This window comes from Salmo salar, chromosome ssa01 (genome assembly GCF_905237065.1).
Source record: "Salmo salar chromosome ssa01, Ssal_v3.1, whole genome shotgun sequence".
NCBI lineage: Eukaryota > Metazoa > Chordata > Actinopteri > Salmoniformes > Salmonidae > Salmo > Salmo salar.
Window position 1 is genome coordinate 51,393,134 of NC_059442.1, and position 16,839 is coordinate 51,409,972.

General features: G+C 41.1%; 1 protein-coding gene across 3 annotated transcripts in view; it reads left to right on the plus strand.

Annotated features, from left to right (window-relative positions):
- LOC106604534 (phosphatidylinositide phosphatase SAC2) overlaps positions 1–16,760 on the plus strand; it is a 32,094-nt gene extending 15,334 nt beyond the window's left edge. For 2 of the 3 annotated variants that reach the window (XM_014199238.2, XM_014199259.2), the window contains 17 exons: positions 177–305; positions 502–687; positions 907–963; positions 4,235–4,433; positions 4,574–4,753; positions 4,961–5,028; positions 5,169–5,293; positions 6,268–6,345; positions 6,501–6,621; positions 6,823–6,951; positions 10,176–10,293; positions 11,276–11,474; positions 12,016–12,087; positions 12,175–12,248; positions 12,454–12,582; positions 12,703–12,790; positions 12,956–16,760. In XM_014199238.2, coding sequence (XP_014054713.1) covers positions 177–305; positions 502–687; positions 907–963; positions 4,235–4,433; positions 4,574–4,753; positions 4,961–5,028; positions 5,169–5,293; positions 6,268–6,345; positions 6,501–6,621; positions 6,823–6,951; positions 10,176–10,293; positions 11,276–11,474; positions 12,016–12,087; positions 12,175–12,248; positions 12,454–12,582; positions 12,703–12,790; positions 12,956–14,066 — 3,063 coding nt within the window. In that variant the 3' untranslated portion in view covers positions 14,067–16,760. The remainder of the gene's footprint in view (positions 1–176; positions 306–501; positions 688–906; positions 964–4,234; positions 4,434–4,573; positions 4,754–4,960; positions 5,029–5,168; positions 5,294–6,267; positions 6,346–6,500; positions 6,622–6,822; positions 6,952–10,175; positions 10,294–11,275; positions 11,475–12,015; positions 12,088–12,174; positions 12,249–12,453; positions 12,583–12,702; positions 12,791–12,955) is intronic. The other variant, XM_014199249.2, reaches the window with a different exon arrangement.
- The last annotated feature ends 79 nt before the right edge of the window (positions 16,761–16,839 follow it).

Here is a 16,839-nt window from a genome sequence, read left to right on the forward strand (position 1 = left end):
AGAACAATTTTTTAAATTCAAATTCTGCCTTCAGATGGGTTATAAAAGTGAGCGTATTTCTGAGTTCATTTTGAAATTCCTGTCACACATCACTACAGGGGATGATGACGCTGGTATGTTAACAATGTACAATTTTGATAGAAAGTGGAATATAAAGTCTGCCCTTTTTCTTTTAGCTTTGTAAGAAGCATCACTTTGGGATCGACAAACCAGAGAAGCTTGCACCGTCTCCAGATGAGTCGAAGTACCTGATGAAAACTCTGAGTCAGATCAAGTCCAATGTTGGGGCTCCCACTAAGAAAAAGGTTATAGAATTTGTAGTTCTGTGCTCAGATATCCCATGTATTGTCATCTTACATGTCTCTTGTACATTTTTTAATTGGTACATTTGCTTTTATGTATTTTTTTTTTTTTTCTTCTCCATTTATAGTTTATTTGTTAGTTATTTTTCTATATTATTTTGACAATTTAATACCATCCCTGTCCATGCCCACCACCCAGTATTCCCCTGCCTTTCAGGTCAAGGAAAACAAAGAGAAGGAACGTCTCGAGAGGCGGCTGCTCGACGAGCTGTACAAGATATTCATGGACTCCGATTCCTTCTACTACAGCATGACTTATGACCTCACCAACACTGTGCAGCGGCAGGGAGACACAGAAAAGTCCAACTTACCCCAATGGAAACAGGTAAGTGGTTATTACTACACTCAAAGCACAAAGGTCGCATTTACTAAATCAGATCGCTGGTCACGTTTGGCCTGGGGGTCGCCGGTTTGAGATGCCTGGTTTAAGTACAGTAGTATTTTACCACACATGTCCTGTCTTTTAAGATAAGTAGTTTAACCAAGCTTAAATAATTCAAATAAAGTAATTGTTTGACTGATAATAGTTATTTTCCTCTTCAAGGTGGATGACAGATTCTTCTGGAACAAACACATGGTCCAGGAGCTAATTGATCAGCAGGTAACTGATGTATTTCAAGACTGGTTTGACAGGAATGTATAGACTAGATATTAATTTGTGAATTGTCAGATACAGTGCATTCGGAAAGTATTCATACCCCTTCCCCTTTTCCACATTTTGTTACATTATAGCCTTATTTAAAAATAAAAAAATCCGCAACGCAAGACTGGCTTTGGGATAATAACCCATAATGACAAAGCGAAAACAGGTTTTTAGAAATGTTGGCAAATGTATAATTTAAAAAAAACAGAAATACCTTATTTACATAAGTATTCAGACCCTTTGCTATGAGACTTGAAATTGAGCTCAGGTGCATCCCGTTCCCATGAATCATCCTTGAGATGTTTCTACAACTTCATTGGAGTCCACCTGTGGTAAATTTCATTGATTGGACATGATTTGGAATGGCACACACCTGTCCATATAAGGTCCCGCAGTTGACAGTGCACATCAGAGCAAAAACCAAACCGTGAGGTCGAAGGAATTGTCCATAGAGCTCCGAGACGAGATAGTTTTGAGGCACAGATCTGGGGAAGGGTACCAAAAAATGTCTGCAGCATTGAAGGTCCCCGAGAACACAGTGGCCTCCACTATTCTTAAATGGAAGAAGTTTGACTTTTCTTAGAGCTGTCCGCCTGGCCAAACTGAGCAATCGAGGGGGAAAGGGCCTTGGTAAGGGAGGTGACCAAGAACCCATAGGTCACTCTGACAGAGCTCCAGAGATCCTCTGTAGAGATGGGAGACCCTTCCAGAAGGACAACCATCTCTGCAGAACTCCACATATCAGGCCTTTATAGTAGAGTGGCCCAACGGAAACAACTCCTCAGTAAAAGGCACATGACAATCCGCTTGGAGTTTGCCAAAAGGCAACTAAAGGACACTCAGACCATGAGAAACAAGATATTCTGGTCTGATGAAACCAAGATTGAACACTTTGGCCTGAATGCCAAGTGTCACGACTGGAGGAAACCTGGCACCGCTCATCACCTGGCCAATACCATCCCTACGATGAAGCATGGTGGCAGCATCATGCTGTGGGCATGTTTTTCAGCGGCAGGGACTTTGATACTAGTCGGGATCAAGGGAAAGATGAACGGAGCAAAGTACAGAGAGATCCTTGATGAAAACCTGCTCCAGAGTGCTCAGGACCCCAGACGAAGATTCACCTTCCAACAGGACAACGACCCTAAGCACCCAGCCAAGGCAATGCAGGAGTGGCTTCGGGACAAGTCTCGGAATGTCCTTGACTGGCCCAGCCAGAGCCCGGACTTGAACCCGATCGAACATCTCTAGCTGTGCAGCGACGCTCCCCATCCAACCTGACAGAGCTTGAGAGGATCTGCAGAGAAGAATGGGAGAAACTCCTGAAATACAGGTGTGCCAAGCTTGTAGCGTCACCCAAGAAGACTCGAGTCTGTAATCGCTGATTAAGGTGCTTCAACAAAGTACTGAGTAAAACGGTCTGAATACTTATGTAAATGTAATATTTCCGTTAAAAAATTTAAATTATCAAAACATTTTAAACCAATTTTTTTTGCCTTGTTATGAGTTATTGTGTGTAGATTGATGAGGGGATTTTTTTTTTAAATCCGTTTTAGAGTAAGGCTGTAACGTAACTAACAAAATTCGGAAAAAGTCAAGGGATCTGAATACTTTCCGTATGCACTGTATAAGAGTACAGACAGTCATGGTGCACTGGTGTGACACTGAACGCTTCTGCAGAACCCTATCTGAAAAATAGGGCAATGTTCTAGCAAGGAAACACTTAGCATGTATTAGTGGAGTGATTTGAACGGATAGCAATCATACTCCTTTTAATCAATGTTAAATATACAGTACCAGCCAAAGGTTTGGGGACACCTACTTATTCAAGGTTTTTCTTTATTTTTACTATTTTCTACATTCTAGAATAATAATGAAGACATCAAAACTATGAAATAACACATGGAATCATGTAGCAACCCAAAAAGTGTTAAACAAATCAAAATATATTTTAGATTCTTCAAAGTAGCCACCCTTTGCCTTGATTACAGCTTTGCACACTCTTGGCATTCTCTCAACCAGCTTCATGAGGAATGATTTTCCAACAGTCTTGAATGAGTTTCCACATATGCTGAGCCTTTGGCTGCTTTTCCTTCACTCTGCGGTCCAACTCAACCCAAACCATCTGTTGGGTTGACGTCGGGTGATTGTGGAGGCCAGGTGATCTGATGCAGCACTCATCACTCTCCTTGGTCAAATAGCCCTTACACAGCCTGGAGGTGTGTTTTGGGTCATTGTCCTGTTGAAAAACAAATGATAGTCCCACTAAGCGCAAACGAGATGGGATGGTGTATAGCTGCAGAATGCTGTGGTATCCATGCTGGTTAAGTGTGCCTTGAATTCTAAATAAATCCCAGACCGTGTTACTAGCAAAGCACCTCCACACCATCTCCTTCATGCGTCACGGTGTGAACCACGCATGCGGAGATCCTCTGTTCACCTACTCTGTGTCTCACAAAGACACAACGGTTGAAACCAAAAGTCTCAAATTTGGAATCATCAGACCAAAGGACAGAATTATTGGCCCAAGCAAGTCTCTTCTTCTTATTGGTGTCTTTTAGTAGTGGTTTCTTTGCAACAATTTGACCATGAAAGCCTGATTCATGCAGTGTCCTCTGAACAGTTGATGTTGTGATGTGTCTATTACTTGAACTCTGAAGCATTTATTTGGGCTGCAATCTGAGGTGCAGTTAACTCTAATGAACTTGTCATTTCTCTTTGCTTATTTGAGCTGATCTTGCCATTATATGGACTTCGTCTTTTACCAAATAGGGCTGTCTTCGGTAAACCACCCCTACCTTGTCACAACACAGCTGATTGGCTCAAACACATTAAGGAAAGAAATTCCACAAATTAACTTTTAACAAGGCACACCTGTTAATTGAAATGCATTCCATACCTCATGAAGCTGGTTGAGATGATGCCAAGAGTGTTCAAAGCTGTCATCAAGGCAAAGGGTGGCTATTTTGAAGAATATCAAATATAAAATATATTTTGATTTGTATAACACTTTTTTTTTTTTGGTTACTACATGATTTCATGTGTTATTTCATAGTTTTGATGTCTTCACTATTATTCTACAATGTAGAAAATAGTAAAAATAAAGAAAAACCCTTGAATGAGTAGGTGTGTCAACCTTTGACTGGTACTGTATAGTGAACTACTGCATTCCATATTTATACATCTCAAGTTAGTTAATAGAGTTGTAACTTTTCTTGTTGTGTTGCAGGTTCCAGAGGTGGACTTCTGGGTGACACCCATCATTCAGGGCTTTGTGCAGGTGCAGGAGCTGGTAGTGAATTACAACGAGAGCCCAGAGGAGGAGAAGAGCAGCCCCGATACGCCGCTCCAGGAGCACACCTGCGTGGACGACATCCACCCGCGCTTCACCGTGGCCCTCATCTCCCGCCGCAGTCGCCACCGTGCAGGTACAGTGCAGAGGTCAAAGGTCATGGACACCCAGGCCAAATTGCTAGGGTCTATTTGCAACATTTTGATTAAGTCATAGTTCAATTCTGATGATTATTGGAGGGTGAATTTAATGATCATATTTCTCTTCTCCCCAAAGGGATGCGGTACAAACGCAGAGGGGTAGACACAGATGGACACGTGGCTAACTTTGTGGAGACAGAGCAGCTGATACACGTGCACAACCACTCACTGTCCTTTGTGCAGAGCCGCGGTTCGGTGCCTGTCTTCTGGAGCCAAGCAGGCTACCGCTACAACCCCAGGCCTCGGCTGGAGAAAGGTCAGTGGGATATTTACAATCCAAAATACTGCCTTGTGAATAATGGGTGCATTCGTTTAAGCATGTCCAGTGCCCCGGGTGGGCCGAATGTATTTTTATGACTAATGCAATGGGCTTAAATATCCACCCACCCAGGGCACTGGGCAAGCTAAAATGAATACGACCCCTCATATACTTTTTCCCGTTATGTTATAATAATCTTTTCAGGAGAAAAGGAGACCATTCCTTACTTTGCTGCTCACTTTGACGAACAGCTCAACCTTTACAAGAAGCAGGTGAGAATCATATGCCAGACAGCATTGGCATTACTTTGATATCACTACCAAAGCTTGAGTTTTCGTTTAACTTAGACTTATCTAAGTAAAGACTTATCATTATAGTAAAGTTGATGCAATTTGCAACTATGTTTTGACAGGTCATCATAAACTTAGTGGACCAAAGTGGGCGTGAGAAGATTATTGGCGACGCATATCTCAAACAAGTCCTTCTGTACAACAATCCTAACCTTACATATGTCTCTTTTGACTTCCATGAGCACTGGTAAGAAAATTGATACACAGAAACAATCAGCTCTTGACTACACAGATCATTTAATACTGAACAAAAATATAAACACAACATGTAAAGTGCTGAAATAAAAGATCCCAGACATTTTTCCATATGCACAAAAAGCTTATTTCTCAAATTTTGTGCACGAATTTGTTTACATCCGTGTTAGTGAGCTTTTCTTCTTTGCCAAGATAATCCATCCACCTGACAGGTGCGGCATATCAAGAAGCTGATTAAACAGCATGATCATTACACAGGTGCACCACAGGTGCTGGGGACAATAAAAGGCCACTCTAAAATGTGCAGTTTTGTCACACAACACAATGGCACAGATGTCTCATGTTTTGAGGGAGTGCAATATGCATGCGGACGGCAGGAATGTCCACCAGAGCTCTTGCCAGAATTGAATGTTCATTTCTCTACGATAAGCCACCTCCAACGCCATATTAGAGAATTTGGCAGTACATCCAACCAGTCTCACAAACTGCGTGTAACCCCGCCAGCCCAGGACCTCCACTTCCAGCTTCTTCACCCACGGGATTATCTGAGACCAGCCACCCGGACAGCTGACGAAACTGAGGAGTATTTCTGTCTGTAATAAAGACCTTTTATGGGGAAAAACTAATTCTGGCTGGCTGGGCCTGGCCCCAATGGGTGGGCCTGGCTCCCCAGTGGGTGGGCCTATGTCCTCCCAGGTCCACCCATTTCTGTGCCCCTGCCCATTCATGTAAAATGCATAGGGCCTTATTCATTTATTTCAATTTTCTGATTTCCTTGTTTGAACTGTAACTCACAAATCTTTGAAATTGTTGCATTTTATGTTTTTGTTCAGTATAATAAGTAACTCTAATAAGCAAAGAATAACCTAAACTACAATTCTTGTATTTATTTATTTATTTATTTATTTATTTATTAATTATAGTATGCACTTCCCCTGTATTTTAATTGGTCTTTTGTCTTCTCAGTCGAGGTATGAAGTTTGAGAATGTGCAAACGCTGACAGATGCCATCTCTGATATTATCGCAGACATGAGATGGGGCTGGTAAGTGTGTGTGTGGTGCATGTGGGAGTGTGTCATCGCCAACCTCAACAGACCTTTTTTTTAGGGCAAGTAAAAATCTTGAATGAATCGCACATGTGGATCAGAAGCTCCATATCTACATGCAATACATCACACAGTGAATGTTCCTCTGTCAGGGTGGACCAGGCAGGAGTCATCTGCCATCAGGAGGGCATTTTCCGGGTCAACTGCATGGACTGTCTGGACAGGACCAATGTAGTCCAGGCTGCCATAGCTCGTGCAGTAATGGAGGCACAGGTGAGATTTCCCCACTTCGAACATGTCAACTCAAAGCTGATGTAATGGTAGACACAGTAATGTGGTAATGGTTGGCATATTACATATGAAAAGAACAAAACATCAAATGTAAACTTTTTCAGTGGAATTCCACTGTAAGTGTAGTTTTCTGGCAAACGTTCGATGGTGACTGATGCCTAACTTTGTCTCTGTGTCCCTCAGTTGAAGAAACTGGGTGTGATGCCCCCTGAGCAGCCTCTGCCCCTCAAGTGCTACAGGATCTACCAGGTCATGTGGGCCAACAACGGCGACACCATCAGCAGACAGTACGCCGGCACAGCCGCCCTCAAGGTAAAATCATTAGCATGTGTAAAGTTTTAAGCTAATATTAGGTTTGCATCTGCCAACAGTATACTGTTGGGCCAGTAGCCAACTACAGTTGAAGTCGGAAGTTTACATACACCTTAGTCAAATAGATTTAAACTCAATATTTCACAATTCCTGACATCTAATCCCAGTACAAATTCCCTGTCTTAGGTCACATAGGATCACCACTTTATTTTAAGAATGTGAAATGTCAGAATAATAGTAGAATGATTTTATTTCAGCTTTTATTTCTTTCATCACATTCCCAGTGGGTCAGAAGTTTACATACACTCAATTAGTATTTGGTAGCATTGGCTTTAAATTGTTTAACTTGGGTCAAACGTTTCGGGTAGCCTCCCACAAGCTTCCCACAATAAGTTGGGTGAATGTTGGCCCATTCCTCCTGACAGAGCTGGTGTAACTGAGTCAGGTTTGTAGGCCTCCTTGCTCGCACACGCTTTTTTAGTTCTGCACACAAATTTTCTATAGGCTTGAGGTCAGGGCTTAGTGATGGCCACTCCAATATCTTGACATTGTTGTCCTCAAGCCATTTTGTCACAACTTTGGAAGTATGCTTGGGGTCATTGTCCATTTGGAAGACCCATTTGCGACCAAGCTTTAACTTCCTGACTGATGTCTTGAGATGTTGCTTCAATATATCCACATAATTTTCCTACCTCATGATGCCATCTATTTCTCAGAACAAGGATAGACTGACAAGTTTCAGAAGAAAGTTCTTTGTTTCTGGCCATTTTGAGCCTGTAATCGAACCCATAAATGCTGATGCTCCAGATACTCAACTATTCTAAAGAAGGCCAGTTTTATTGCTTCTCTAATCAGGACAACAGTTTTCAGCTGTGCTAACATAATTGCAAAAGGGTTTTCTAATGATCAATTAGCCTTTTAAAATGATAAACTTGGATTAGCTAACACAATGTGCCATTGGAACACAGGAGTGATGGTTGCTGATAATGGGCCTCTGTACGCCTATGTAGATAGTCCATAAAAAAAAATCTGCCGTTTCCAGCTACAATAGTCATTTACAACATTAACAATGTCTACACTGTATTTCTGATCAATTGGATGTTATTTTAATGGACAAAAAAAAAACAAGGAAATATGTAAGTGACCCCAAACTTTTGAACGGTAGTGTATATATTAGGAAGTTGTTCCTAATGTTTTGTACACTCGGTGTATGTCGACTTGGAAATATCCAGGAAGAAAAGTACACCAGGAGGATGGAGAAAATAAGAGTCCTACAACTTTTTCCCCCCACTTTCTTTTAGATTAGTGCAGGCTGTATGACAACCGGCCGTGATTGAAAGTCCCATAGGGCGACGCACAATTGATCCAGGTTTGGCTGGTGTAGGCGTCATTGTAAATAAGAATTTGTTCTTAACTGACTTGCCTAGTTAAATAAATAAAAAAATGCCTCAACCATTGCATTACATTTGACATTTTTTGTAATCTAGCAGACTCTTATCCTGAGCGACTTAATTAGTGCAGTCATCTAGGAGCTAGGTAAGACAACCATTTATCACAGTCAATTGGTTACGGATTTTCATGCGAATAGTCAAAAATCTGCATAAAAATGACATGTGCATTTCCCCACCAGCGATGTTTCCATCAAATTGTCTTGTTGCGAATAAAATGTTGTGCGTGATGACGTAGTGCACATAAAAATAACTTTTGAGGTTAAATTCCCATGTACAGAATAAAACATAAGTAAAATGTTTTTCCATCAGATTTTCAACTCTGCTGATGTTTTGTTACAAAAAATTGCATTGTATAGCGATTGTGCCCACTCTGGTATTGGCAAGTGCGCTCTAGCGAGCAGCTCACATATACAGTGCGTGTATAGCCTACATGATGAGATTATTATGGACAAAAGAGGAAGATTATTTTTATTTGTCAAACGGCAACCAAGCATCGATCATCACGTCACCAGAATAAGACCCTCGATATTTATTGGAAAGGAGCATCAAGCTCATCACCTTGCATTTTCACCAGCCTGTGAAATTCATCATAACTTATTTCATCTGTATCCTATAAATGTTATGCTTTCCCGAGTCATACTGGGAGGACCACACAATATAATTGCCATCATTACTTCGATATCATGGCATAATTCATTTAACAGACACAAAAATATCCCGCCTTTTCCTAGCGTATATTGCAGCGTTCCCCAACTGGCGGCCCACATGCCGAGTTTGGCCCCCGGGAAGGTTTTAATTGGCCCCCAAGTTTTCTGAGCAACATTTTGTTATATATTACTTGTATTTGGAATTTATTGTTGTACATATGACTGTAAAAATACCAGGAAATCAGCTCCAAGTGATTGTAATTTAGGAAATCTGTTCCCAATTATTCCCTCGCATAAGACAGATGTGACCGAATATAGAAATAATAATTGAATAATAATTGACTGGATTTATATAACACTTTTCTAGCAACTGAGGTACTCGGAGTGCTTGACATAGGTGGGGGAAACTCACCTCATCCACCATAAATGTGTAGCACCCACCTCTGTGATACACGGCAACCAATTTTGTGCCAGAACGCTCACCACACATCAGCTATCAGGTGGAGAGGTGAGGAGTGATGTATACCAATTAGGAATGAGGGGGATGATTAGGTGACAATGATGGAATGTGGTCAGGTTGGAAATATAGCCATGATACTGGGATGAATACCCCTAATCTTACAATAAGTGCCATGGGATTTTGAATGACCACAGAGAGTCAGGACTGTTTTAACGTCCCATCCGAAAGACGGCACCCTACGCAGGGAGATGTCCCCAAAAGTAATCAAGATTTGAAATGATTGTTTTAGCCAAATATTACATCTGTTTAGGCTTTTTGCGGCCCCACGACCATCCACTCAAGAAAAAAAATTGGCCCATGGCTGAATCTAGTTGACATTTGTAAAGTTTTTAACGATCAAATTAGCTGTTTCCACCAGGCGTGATGTTACATTTTATTCGGCATGTACTTTATTCACATCAAACTGTTGGATGGAAACCTGGTTACAGTAAATAAAACTTTTCCTCAATAAAGCCAATAATAGCAAAGTGTTTACACTACAGAGCCCTAAGCTAAGAAGAGTATAAAACCCTTTTCCAGCCTACTACTTTTGTGGAACGGATCAGACATTGACTATGCAATATCTTGCTTGTTTTTGACATCCTCTGTCTGTAATCCCATATACAGGGAGACTTCACCAGAACGGGGGAGAGAAAACTGGCCGGGGTGATGAAAGATGGCGTGAACTCAGCCAACCGCTACTATCTGAACCGCTTCAGGGACGCATACAGACAAGCAGTCATTGGTAAGAAGTGACCTGTAATACTTTACTTAAAGCCTGCAGGTATGATGCAGTTATAATCATAATTATATCATAATGCCTATCAATAGCCATTGTGAGTCAGGGGAAAAAAATATATGAACTTCCGTTCAAAGGTTTGGGGTCACTTAGATATTTCCTTGTCCAAATTTTTTGTCCATTAAAATAACATACAAATTGATCAGAAATACAGTGTAGACATTGTTAATGTTGTAAATGTCTATTGTATCTGGAAATGGCTGATTTTTAATGGAATATTTACATAGGCGTACAGAGGCCCATTATCAGCAACCATCACTCCTGTGTTCCAATGGGACATTGTGTTAGCTAATCCAAGTGTATCATTTTAAAAGGTTAATTGATCATTAGAAAACCCTTTTGAAATTGTTAGCACAGCTGAAAACTGTTGTTCTGATTAAAGAATCAGCATCCTGGATGCTGATGCTCCAGATACTCAACCAGTCTAAAGAAGGCCAGTTTTATTGCTTCTTTAATCAGGACAACAGTTTTCAGCTGTGCTAACATAATTGCAAAAGGGTTTTCTAGTGATCAATTAGCTTTTTAAAATGATAAACTTGGATTAGCTAACACAACGTGCCATTGGAACACAGGAGTGATGGTTGCTGATAATGGGCCTCTGTACGCCTATGTAGATATTCCATTAAAAAAAAAATCTGCCGTTTCCAGCTACAATAGTAATTTACAACATTAACAATGTCTACACTGTATTTCTGATCAATTTGATGTTATTTTAAATGGACAAAAAAAGATTCTTTCAAAAACAAGGACATTTCTCAGTGAGCTCAAACTTTTGAACGGTAGTGTGTGTGTATATATGCTTATAACAAATTAAATAGCATTATACCTGCAGGCTCTAAGTAAAGTGTTGTAAAAATGGATTCCACCCTCATTTGTTTAGCCTTAAAACCGTGACTCAATCGTTCTTCCCTCCCACCTCTCTCTCTAGACCTGATGATGGGCCATCCTGTGACAGAGGACCTGTACTCCATCTTCAGTAAGGAGAAGGAGCATGAGGAGAAGGAGCAGGAGAGCCAGAGAGTAACCCAGGAGCAGGTCAGCCTCCTGCTACAGACTTACATGCAGCTACTGCTGCCCGACGACGAGAAGTTCCATGGTGGCTGGGCCCTCATCGACTGTGACATGAGGTTGGTGCTGGAACCATCCACAAATCACAACTCGAAACTTAAAGGGACAGTGCATTCAAAAACATGATTTCCTGTGTTTTGTATATATTTCCACACAATGATAATGCACTTTTAGTGTAAGAGCTATTTGAAAAGGCCACCTGTAATTTCAGCTTGTTTGGTTGGGTGGGGTTTTTAAGTTAATAGACATATAACAAAGAGAGTTTGCACTCCTCTCTGTCAATAACAGCTCATTTTCAGGTTACACATCCCTCCCATTAGGCTCCTCCAATTAGGTCCCACTCTCAGACAGTCCTAGCAAAATTCTTCCTTGACGAATTGCATTTAGCTATTTTTGTTTCATTGATGGAATCCTTTCATGAGTTGGCTCTCATAGTGTTTGTTCTCCCAACACTGTTAGCGTACATCAATTAAGTGAAGCTTTATTTATTGCCTCAGGGGAAATTAAGACGCACTTCAAAATCAACACCTTCAAAGTGTTTGTTCCTCAACAAATTGTTCATGTAGAAAGCTCATTGTTACATTTTTTTCTACTCATCAGCCTTATTGATGCAACCAGCAAAGATGTGGATGTTCTCCTGCTGTTATCCAACAGTGCATATTACATTGCATAGTAAGTGCCTACATTTATTACAGAAAAGTCAATTACATGTTTTAGCTGTTCATTGTATCATAGTTTTTTTTGCATTTGTTTTTACAGCTATGATGAGGAAGCTGACAAAGTCAATCAGTACCAGCGCCTCAACTTGGAGGGTTTGGAAAAGATCGAAATAGGTGAGTGTTTCCCCTTAAGAGGAATATAGCTGTGAAAAGTCAAAAAATACCAAAGTGTAGACAGGGTCTAAATCAGTTTACACTGTAAAGCTAGTAAGCACACACTTTGGGCACGGTTTTCATTCACTACTGTTTTTGATTTACCACAAACATCTAAGTAATGCATCAATAAAGCTCACAACATGTCCTGTGTGTTCTTTTTTAGGCCCAGAACCTACTCTGTTCGGGAAGCCCAAATTCTGCTGTATGCGTCTACACTACAAGAATGAGGAGACGAGTGGGTATTTTCACACACTGAGGGCTGTCACAAGGAATCCTGAGGATGACGGTAAAGGTATGGGAAGATTATTTATTTCATAAAATAAAGTCTGGTAGACTGGAAGCACACTGCCCGCATAGCCACAAAATTCCTTGTCCTGACCTCCCGTTGTGGGAATGATTAATTATATTTCAGACACGTTACAGTGCATAGCTGAGATGCTTTGCATAACAAAGCAAGCCATGGGACTTGACATGCAGGTGATTGAAAAGAAACTGGAGAGGTGAGTTGGAATTCATTATCACTCTTTCTAGATCTTCAGAATATTCTTCTCTCATAGTTACTGTATTTTACAGTTATAGAACAAAATCTCATTGACATGGATATGCACTATGAATAGAAGCCCTGGATAAAATACTAGACTATATTGTCAATCCATTTGTTTCAGAAGGCACAGTAAACCTCATGAGGACATCATGGGCAGACACCCGGACCAGGTCCTTGGCAGCTCTGGTCTGGCTCAGGGAAAGAGCTTCCTCCTCAACAAGTTCTCCTCTCTCAACCAGAGGGTGAAGAAGTCCAATGTCAACATGGGTTCCTTCAAGGGGAGGCTGGGCAACACCTTCTCCACTAAGCCCGATGTGAACTTCCTGAAGCCCACCATTGGGATCACCCTCTGGAAGTCTGACAGCAGCTTGGAGACCTCCGAGGGAGCAAACACCGGCCCAGCTCTGAAGGACCTCTGTGACAACCACTCAGAGATGTCATCCGACTCAGATTCGTACAACTCGGATGAACACCTGCGCTCCGGCTCCCTGGAGAACGTGGACTACGTGCTGCCCAGCTGCGGCATCGTGGCATCAGCTCCGCGGCTAGGCAGCGTGGAGCTTAACATCAGAGTCACTGGCTGTGACAGTAAGCAGGGGGCTCCGGCTCTAGCCGGTCCTGAAGACCAGTCTCCCGATGCTACCTCAGAGGGTGAGGAGGCCATCCTGATAGACTTTGGAACGCCCATTGATGCCTATTGCCACCAATTCATCCAAGATGCGCAGATCAAACCTGTGGAGGTATTTGGGGAGCAGATGACTGGTGGCGTCCCCACACAGAACCCAAATGTCCCTTCACATGCTAAAGGTCCCCTGGCCCCAGATGAGCACCCAGGTTCAGATCAGAAGGTGCAGGCGAAGGAGCTACAGCTCCCTCCCAGGCCATCCCAGCTAGATGTTACCTCCAGACCCAATCTCCTGACTGCCCAGAAGCTCAGCTCGGCAGCTTCTGGCAGCTCCCAGAGGAGCCTGGGCTCTCACATGGAGGGCAGTCTGGGCTCCTTGCCCACCAACGGCAACGGCAGCCGAGTGGTCTCCCCCTTTGCCAAGATCAAGAGCTCCATGGTGCAGGTGGCCAGCCTGACCCAGGCCGGACTTACCCAAGGCATCAACTTTGCCGTGGCAAAGGTGCAGAAAAGCCCAGAGCCAGAAATGGCCGGTCTCAATGAGACACAAGAGAATGAGCTGAAGGCAATGTTTACACAGTGCCAGACGAGGATCATACAGATCTAGCACTTCTAAAGTTGTAGCCTCTAAGCAGGTTTTTGTACAGTTAGTAGTGTAGTATGTGACTTCCAGTACAGTAGCTAGCATAAGCTTGCACAAGGGGCCCACACTGACTTGACTAAGAACCCTGCTCTTCAATTCCCCTTGTAGTTGACCTGACCATGTTTACAGCCAGTGTTGTGTAGTATATAATACCCCAGCTCAATACACGGCGTACTTAATCCTAATACAATTCCTTTCCGAAGCACTACCGCAAAGCGTTATATTCTGTCAATATGAACTAATTTATTTTAGTCCGTAGCCTAAAGAAAATGATTTCATGAAAAGCAGCAAACAGACAACATTGTTTCACAAGACTAAAACAGAAAAAAGGCCATAGCTACACCTCGCTTGAGTTTCCCACCCAAATACAGGGAAACTACATATTTCAATGTGTTGAGTGCACAAGTGGGTCTGTACTCTGTACGCAGCGTAGTACCTTCGTTGACGTGTTTCGCTCGACGAAAAGACGGAAGCATTCCTTTCAATTGATTTCCCGGCTACATTTGCATGTCAGGCTATTGTTAATAACTGAATTAGATAAGGTAGGCAATATCCAGTGCATGTTGAGAGATGAGCTCTGAATTGATTACTTTTGTGATTCCATAGGTGCAGTGCACCTATTGGCATTTGTGATATAGGCCTAGTTCATAGCTCTGTTTCAAAAACATTGGTAGAAATGTCTGACCAAAGGGCAGCTCAATGTTAGATATTAGACCTACCCTAGGCTAGTAAGAAAACAAACATACAACCCCTAGATAAATGGGGGATCAGTAGCTCGGTTTCCATCCAATTGGTGACAGATTTTTATGCGAATATTCAAAAATCTGCATAAAAACAATACTCATTTTCCCACCAGAGATGTTTCCATCAAATTGACTTGTTGTGGATAAAAAGCTGTGCATGATAACGTGGTGCACATAAATTACTTTTGCGGTTAAATTCCTATGTTCCGGGGGGAAAAAATACAAGTAAATAGGTTTCTATCGCATTTAACTCTGTTTTGTCACAAAACAAATTGTTATACAGTGGGGTCAGAAATGATTGACAACTTTAATAAAGATGAGCAATGACTGTATGAAATAATTAAAATACTGAGCTATATTGTATGCTCAAAACAAATTGGGAAATTATATTTTATACAATTGCTCAGAAAATAGATTTTGTTTAACAAGTAATATAAAAAAAAATCTAAAGAAGGTGGGGTTCAAAATTGACTCCACTAAAGATTCTTATAAATAAAGTAGTCAAGTTTAGTATTTGGTCCCATATTATTAACGGTAAATAATGTATTGTTATTTTGGAGTCACTTTTGTAAATAAGAATAGAATGTTTCTAAACACCACTTCTTGATACCATGATTACAGATAATCCTGAAATGAATCTTGAGTGAGTGAGAAAGTTTGACCTTCTAAGATCATACCCCTCAACAAGTTTGAGTCACAAGCTTGATGTAGTCATTGCGTGCTAGGAATATGGGACCAAATACAACACTTTTGACTATATCTTTATGGGTGACAATTTTGACTCTTAACTTGGAGATTTTTTTTTATGACTTGTTAAACAAAATCTCGTTCTCTGAGAAATTGTATTAGTATAAAATGATTTTCCCCATAAAAATATAAAATAATAATTGCATTCAATATAGCTCAGTATTTGAATTATACAGTCATTATTGCTCATCTTTATCAAGGGTGTCAATAATTTCAGACCCCACTGTAATTTATGTGCCCACACTGGTCTTTGCACGTGCTCTCTAGCCAAAAGCTTGCAGATAGAGTGCGGGTAGTCTACCTACATGATGAATTTCCAATTATGGACAAAAGAGGAAGATTATTTTTATTTGTCAAACGGCAACCAAGCATCGATCATCACGTCACCAGAATAAGACTCTCTATTTATTGGAAAGGAGCATCAAAAGCTCACCACCGTGCACTTTCTCCACCCTCATAACTTATTCCATATGTAGCATAATACACTCCATGCTTTTCCGAGTCGTAGTGGGTGGACCACACATGTCATTGTGTGACTCCAAGTTCGATATGATGGTTATTATATCAATATTTGCGTATAATTACATTTTACTGACACAAAAAGATCCCACCTTGTCTAGCGGATTCTGTCGTGAATTATTTTATCCCACATGTACTTTACTCGCATAAAAAAGTTAGATGGAAACCTGGTTACTGTTGTCGAGTTTATTCCCCATCAATATAGGACATTTACCAATGTACAAGAACTCCGGTAAGAGTATACTGTTTGATATGTAAGTATTGTACTGTATGTATATCTGTTCCCTAAGTTATAACCTTTTCATTGACCAACATATATTTCTGGACCTATAACTATATCTCCGTACACTTTGGCTTTTGATCATGTTGATGCTAGAGTTAGATGCACTGCTGCTGAACATTTTTCCGAAGGGGTTTGAGCATTTTTCTTTGAGAATATTCACTATTAACTGACAGCTTACCAAAATCATTTGAGATTCTGTAAGCATTGGTGGATTGATAGGATTTTCATACAAATGGTTGTACCTAATGTCTGCATTAGGTCTATGTAGCCCTAAGTCCGTCACGTTTGACAAATACTGTACAGTAGCATATAGAATATATGCAATGTGGTCCGTCCAAAGCTTATTAAAAACACACTTCAATGCTTTATGCACTCCTGAATCTAAAGTGTAAGCCTTAAAAGGACATGAAAGTGGGAGATTGTATCAGGTATTTATGGCAAATCT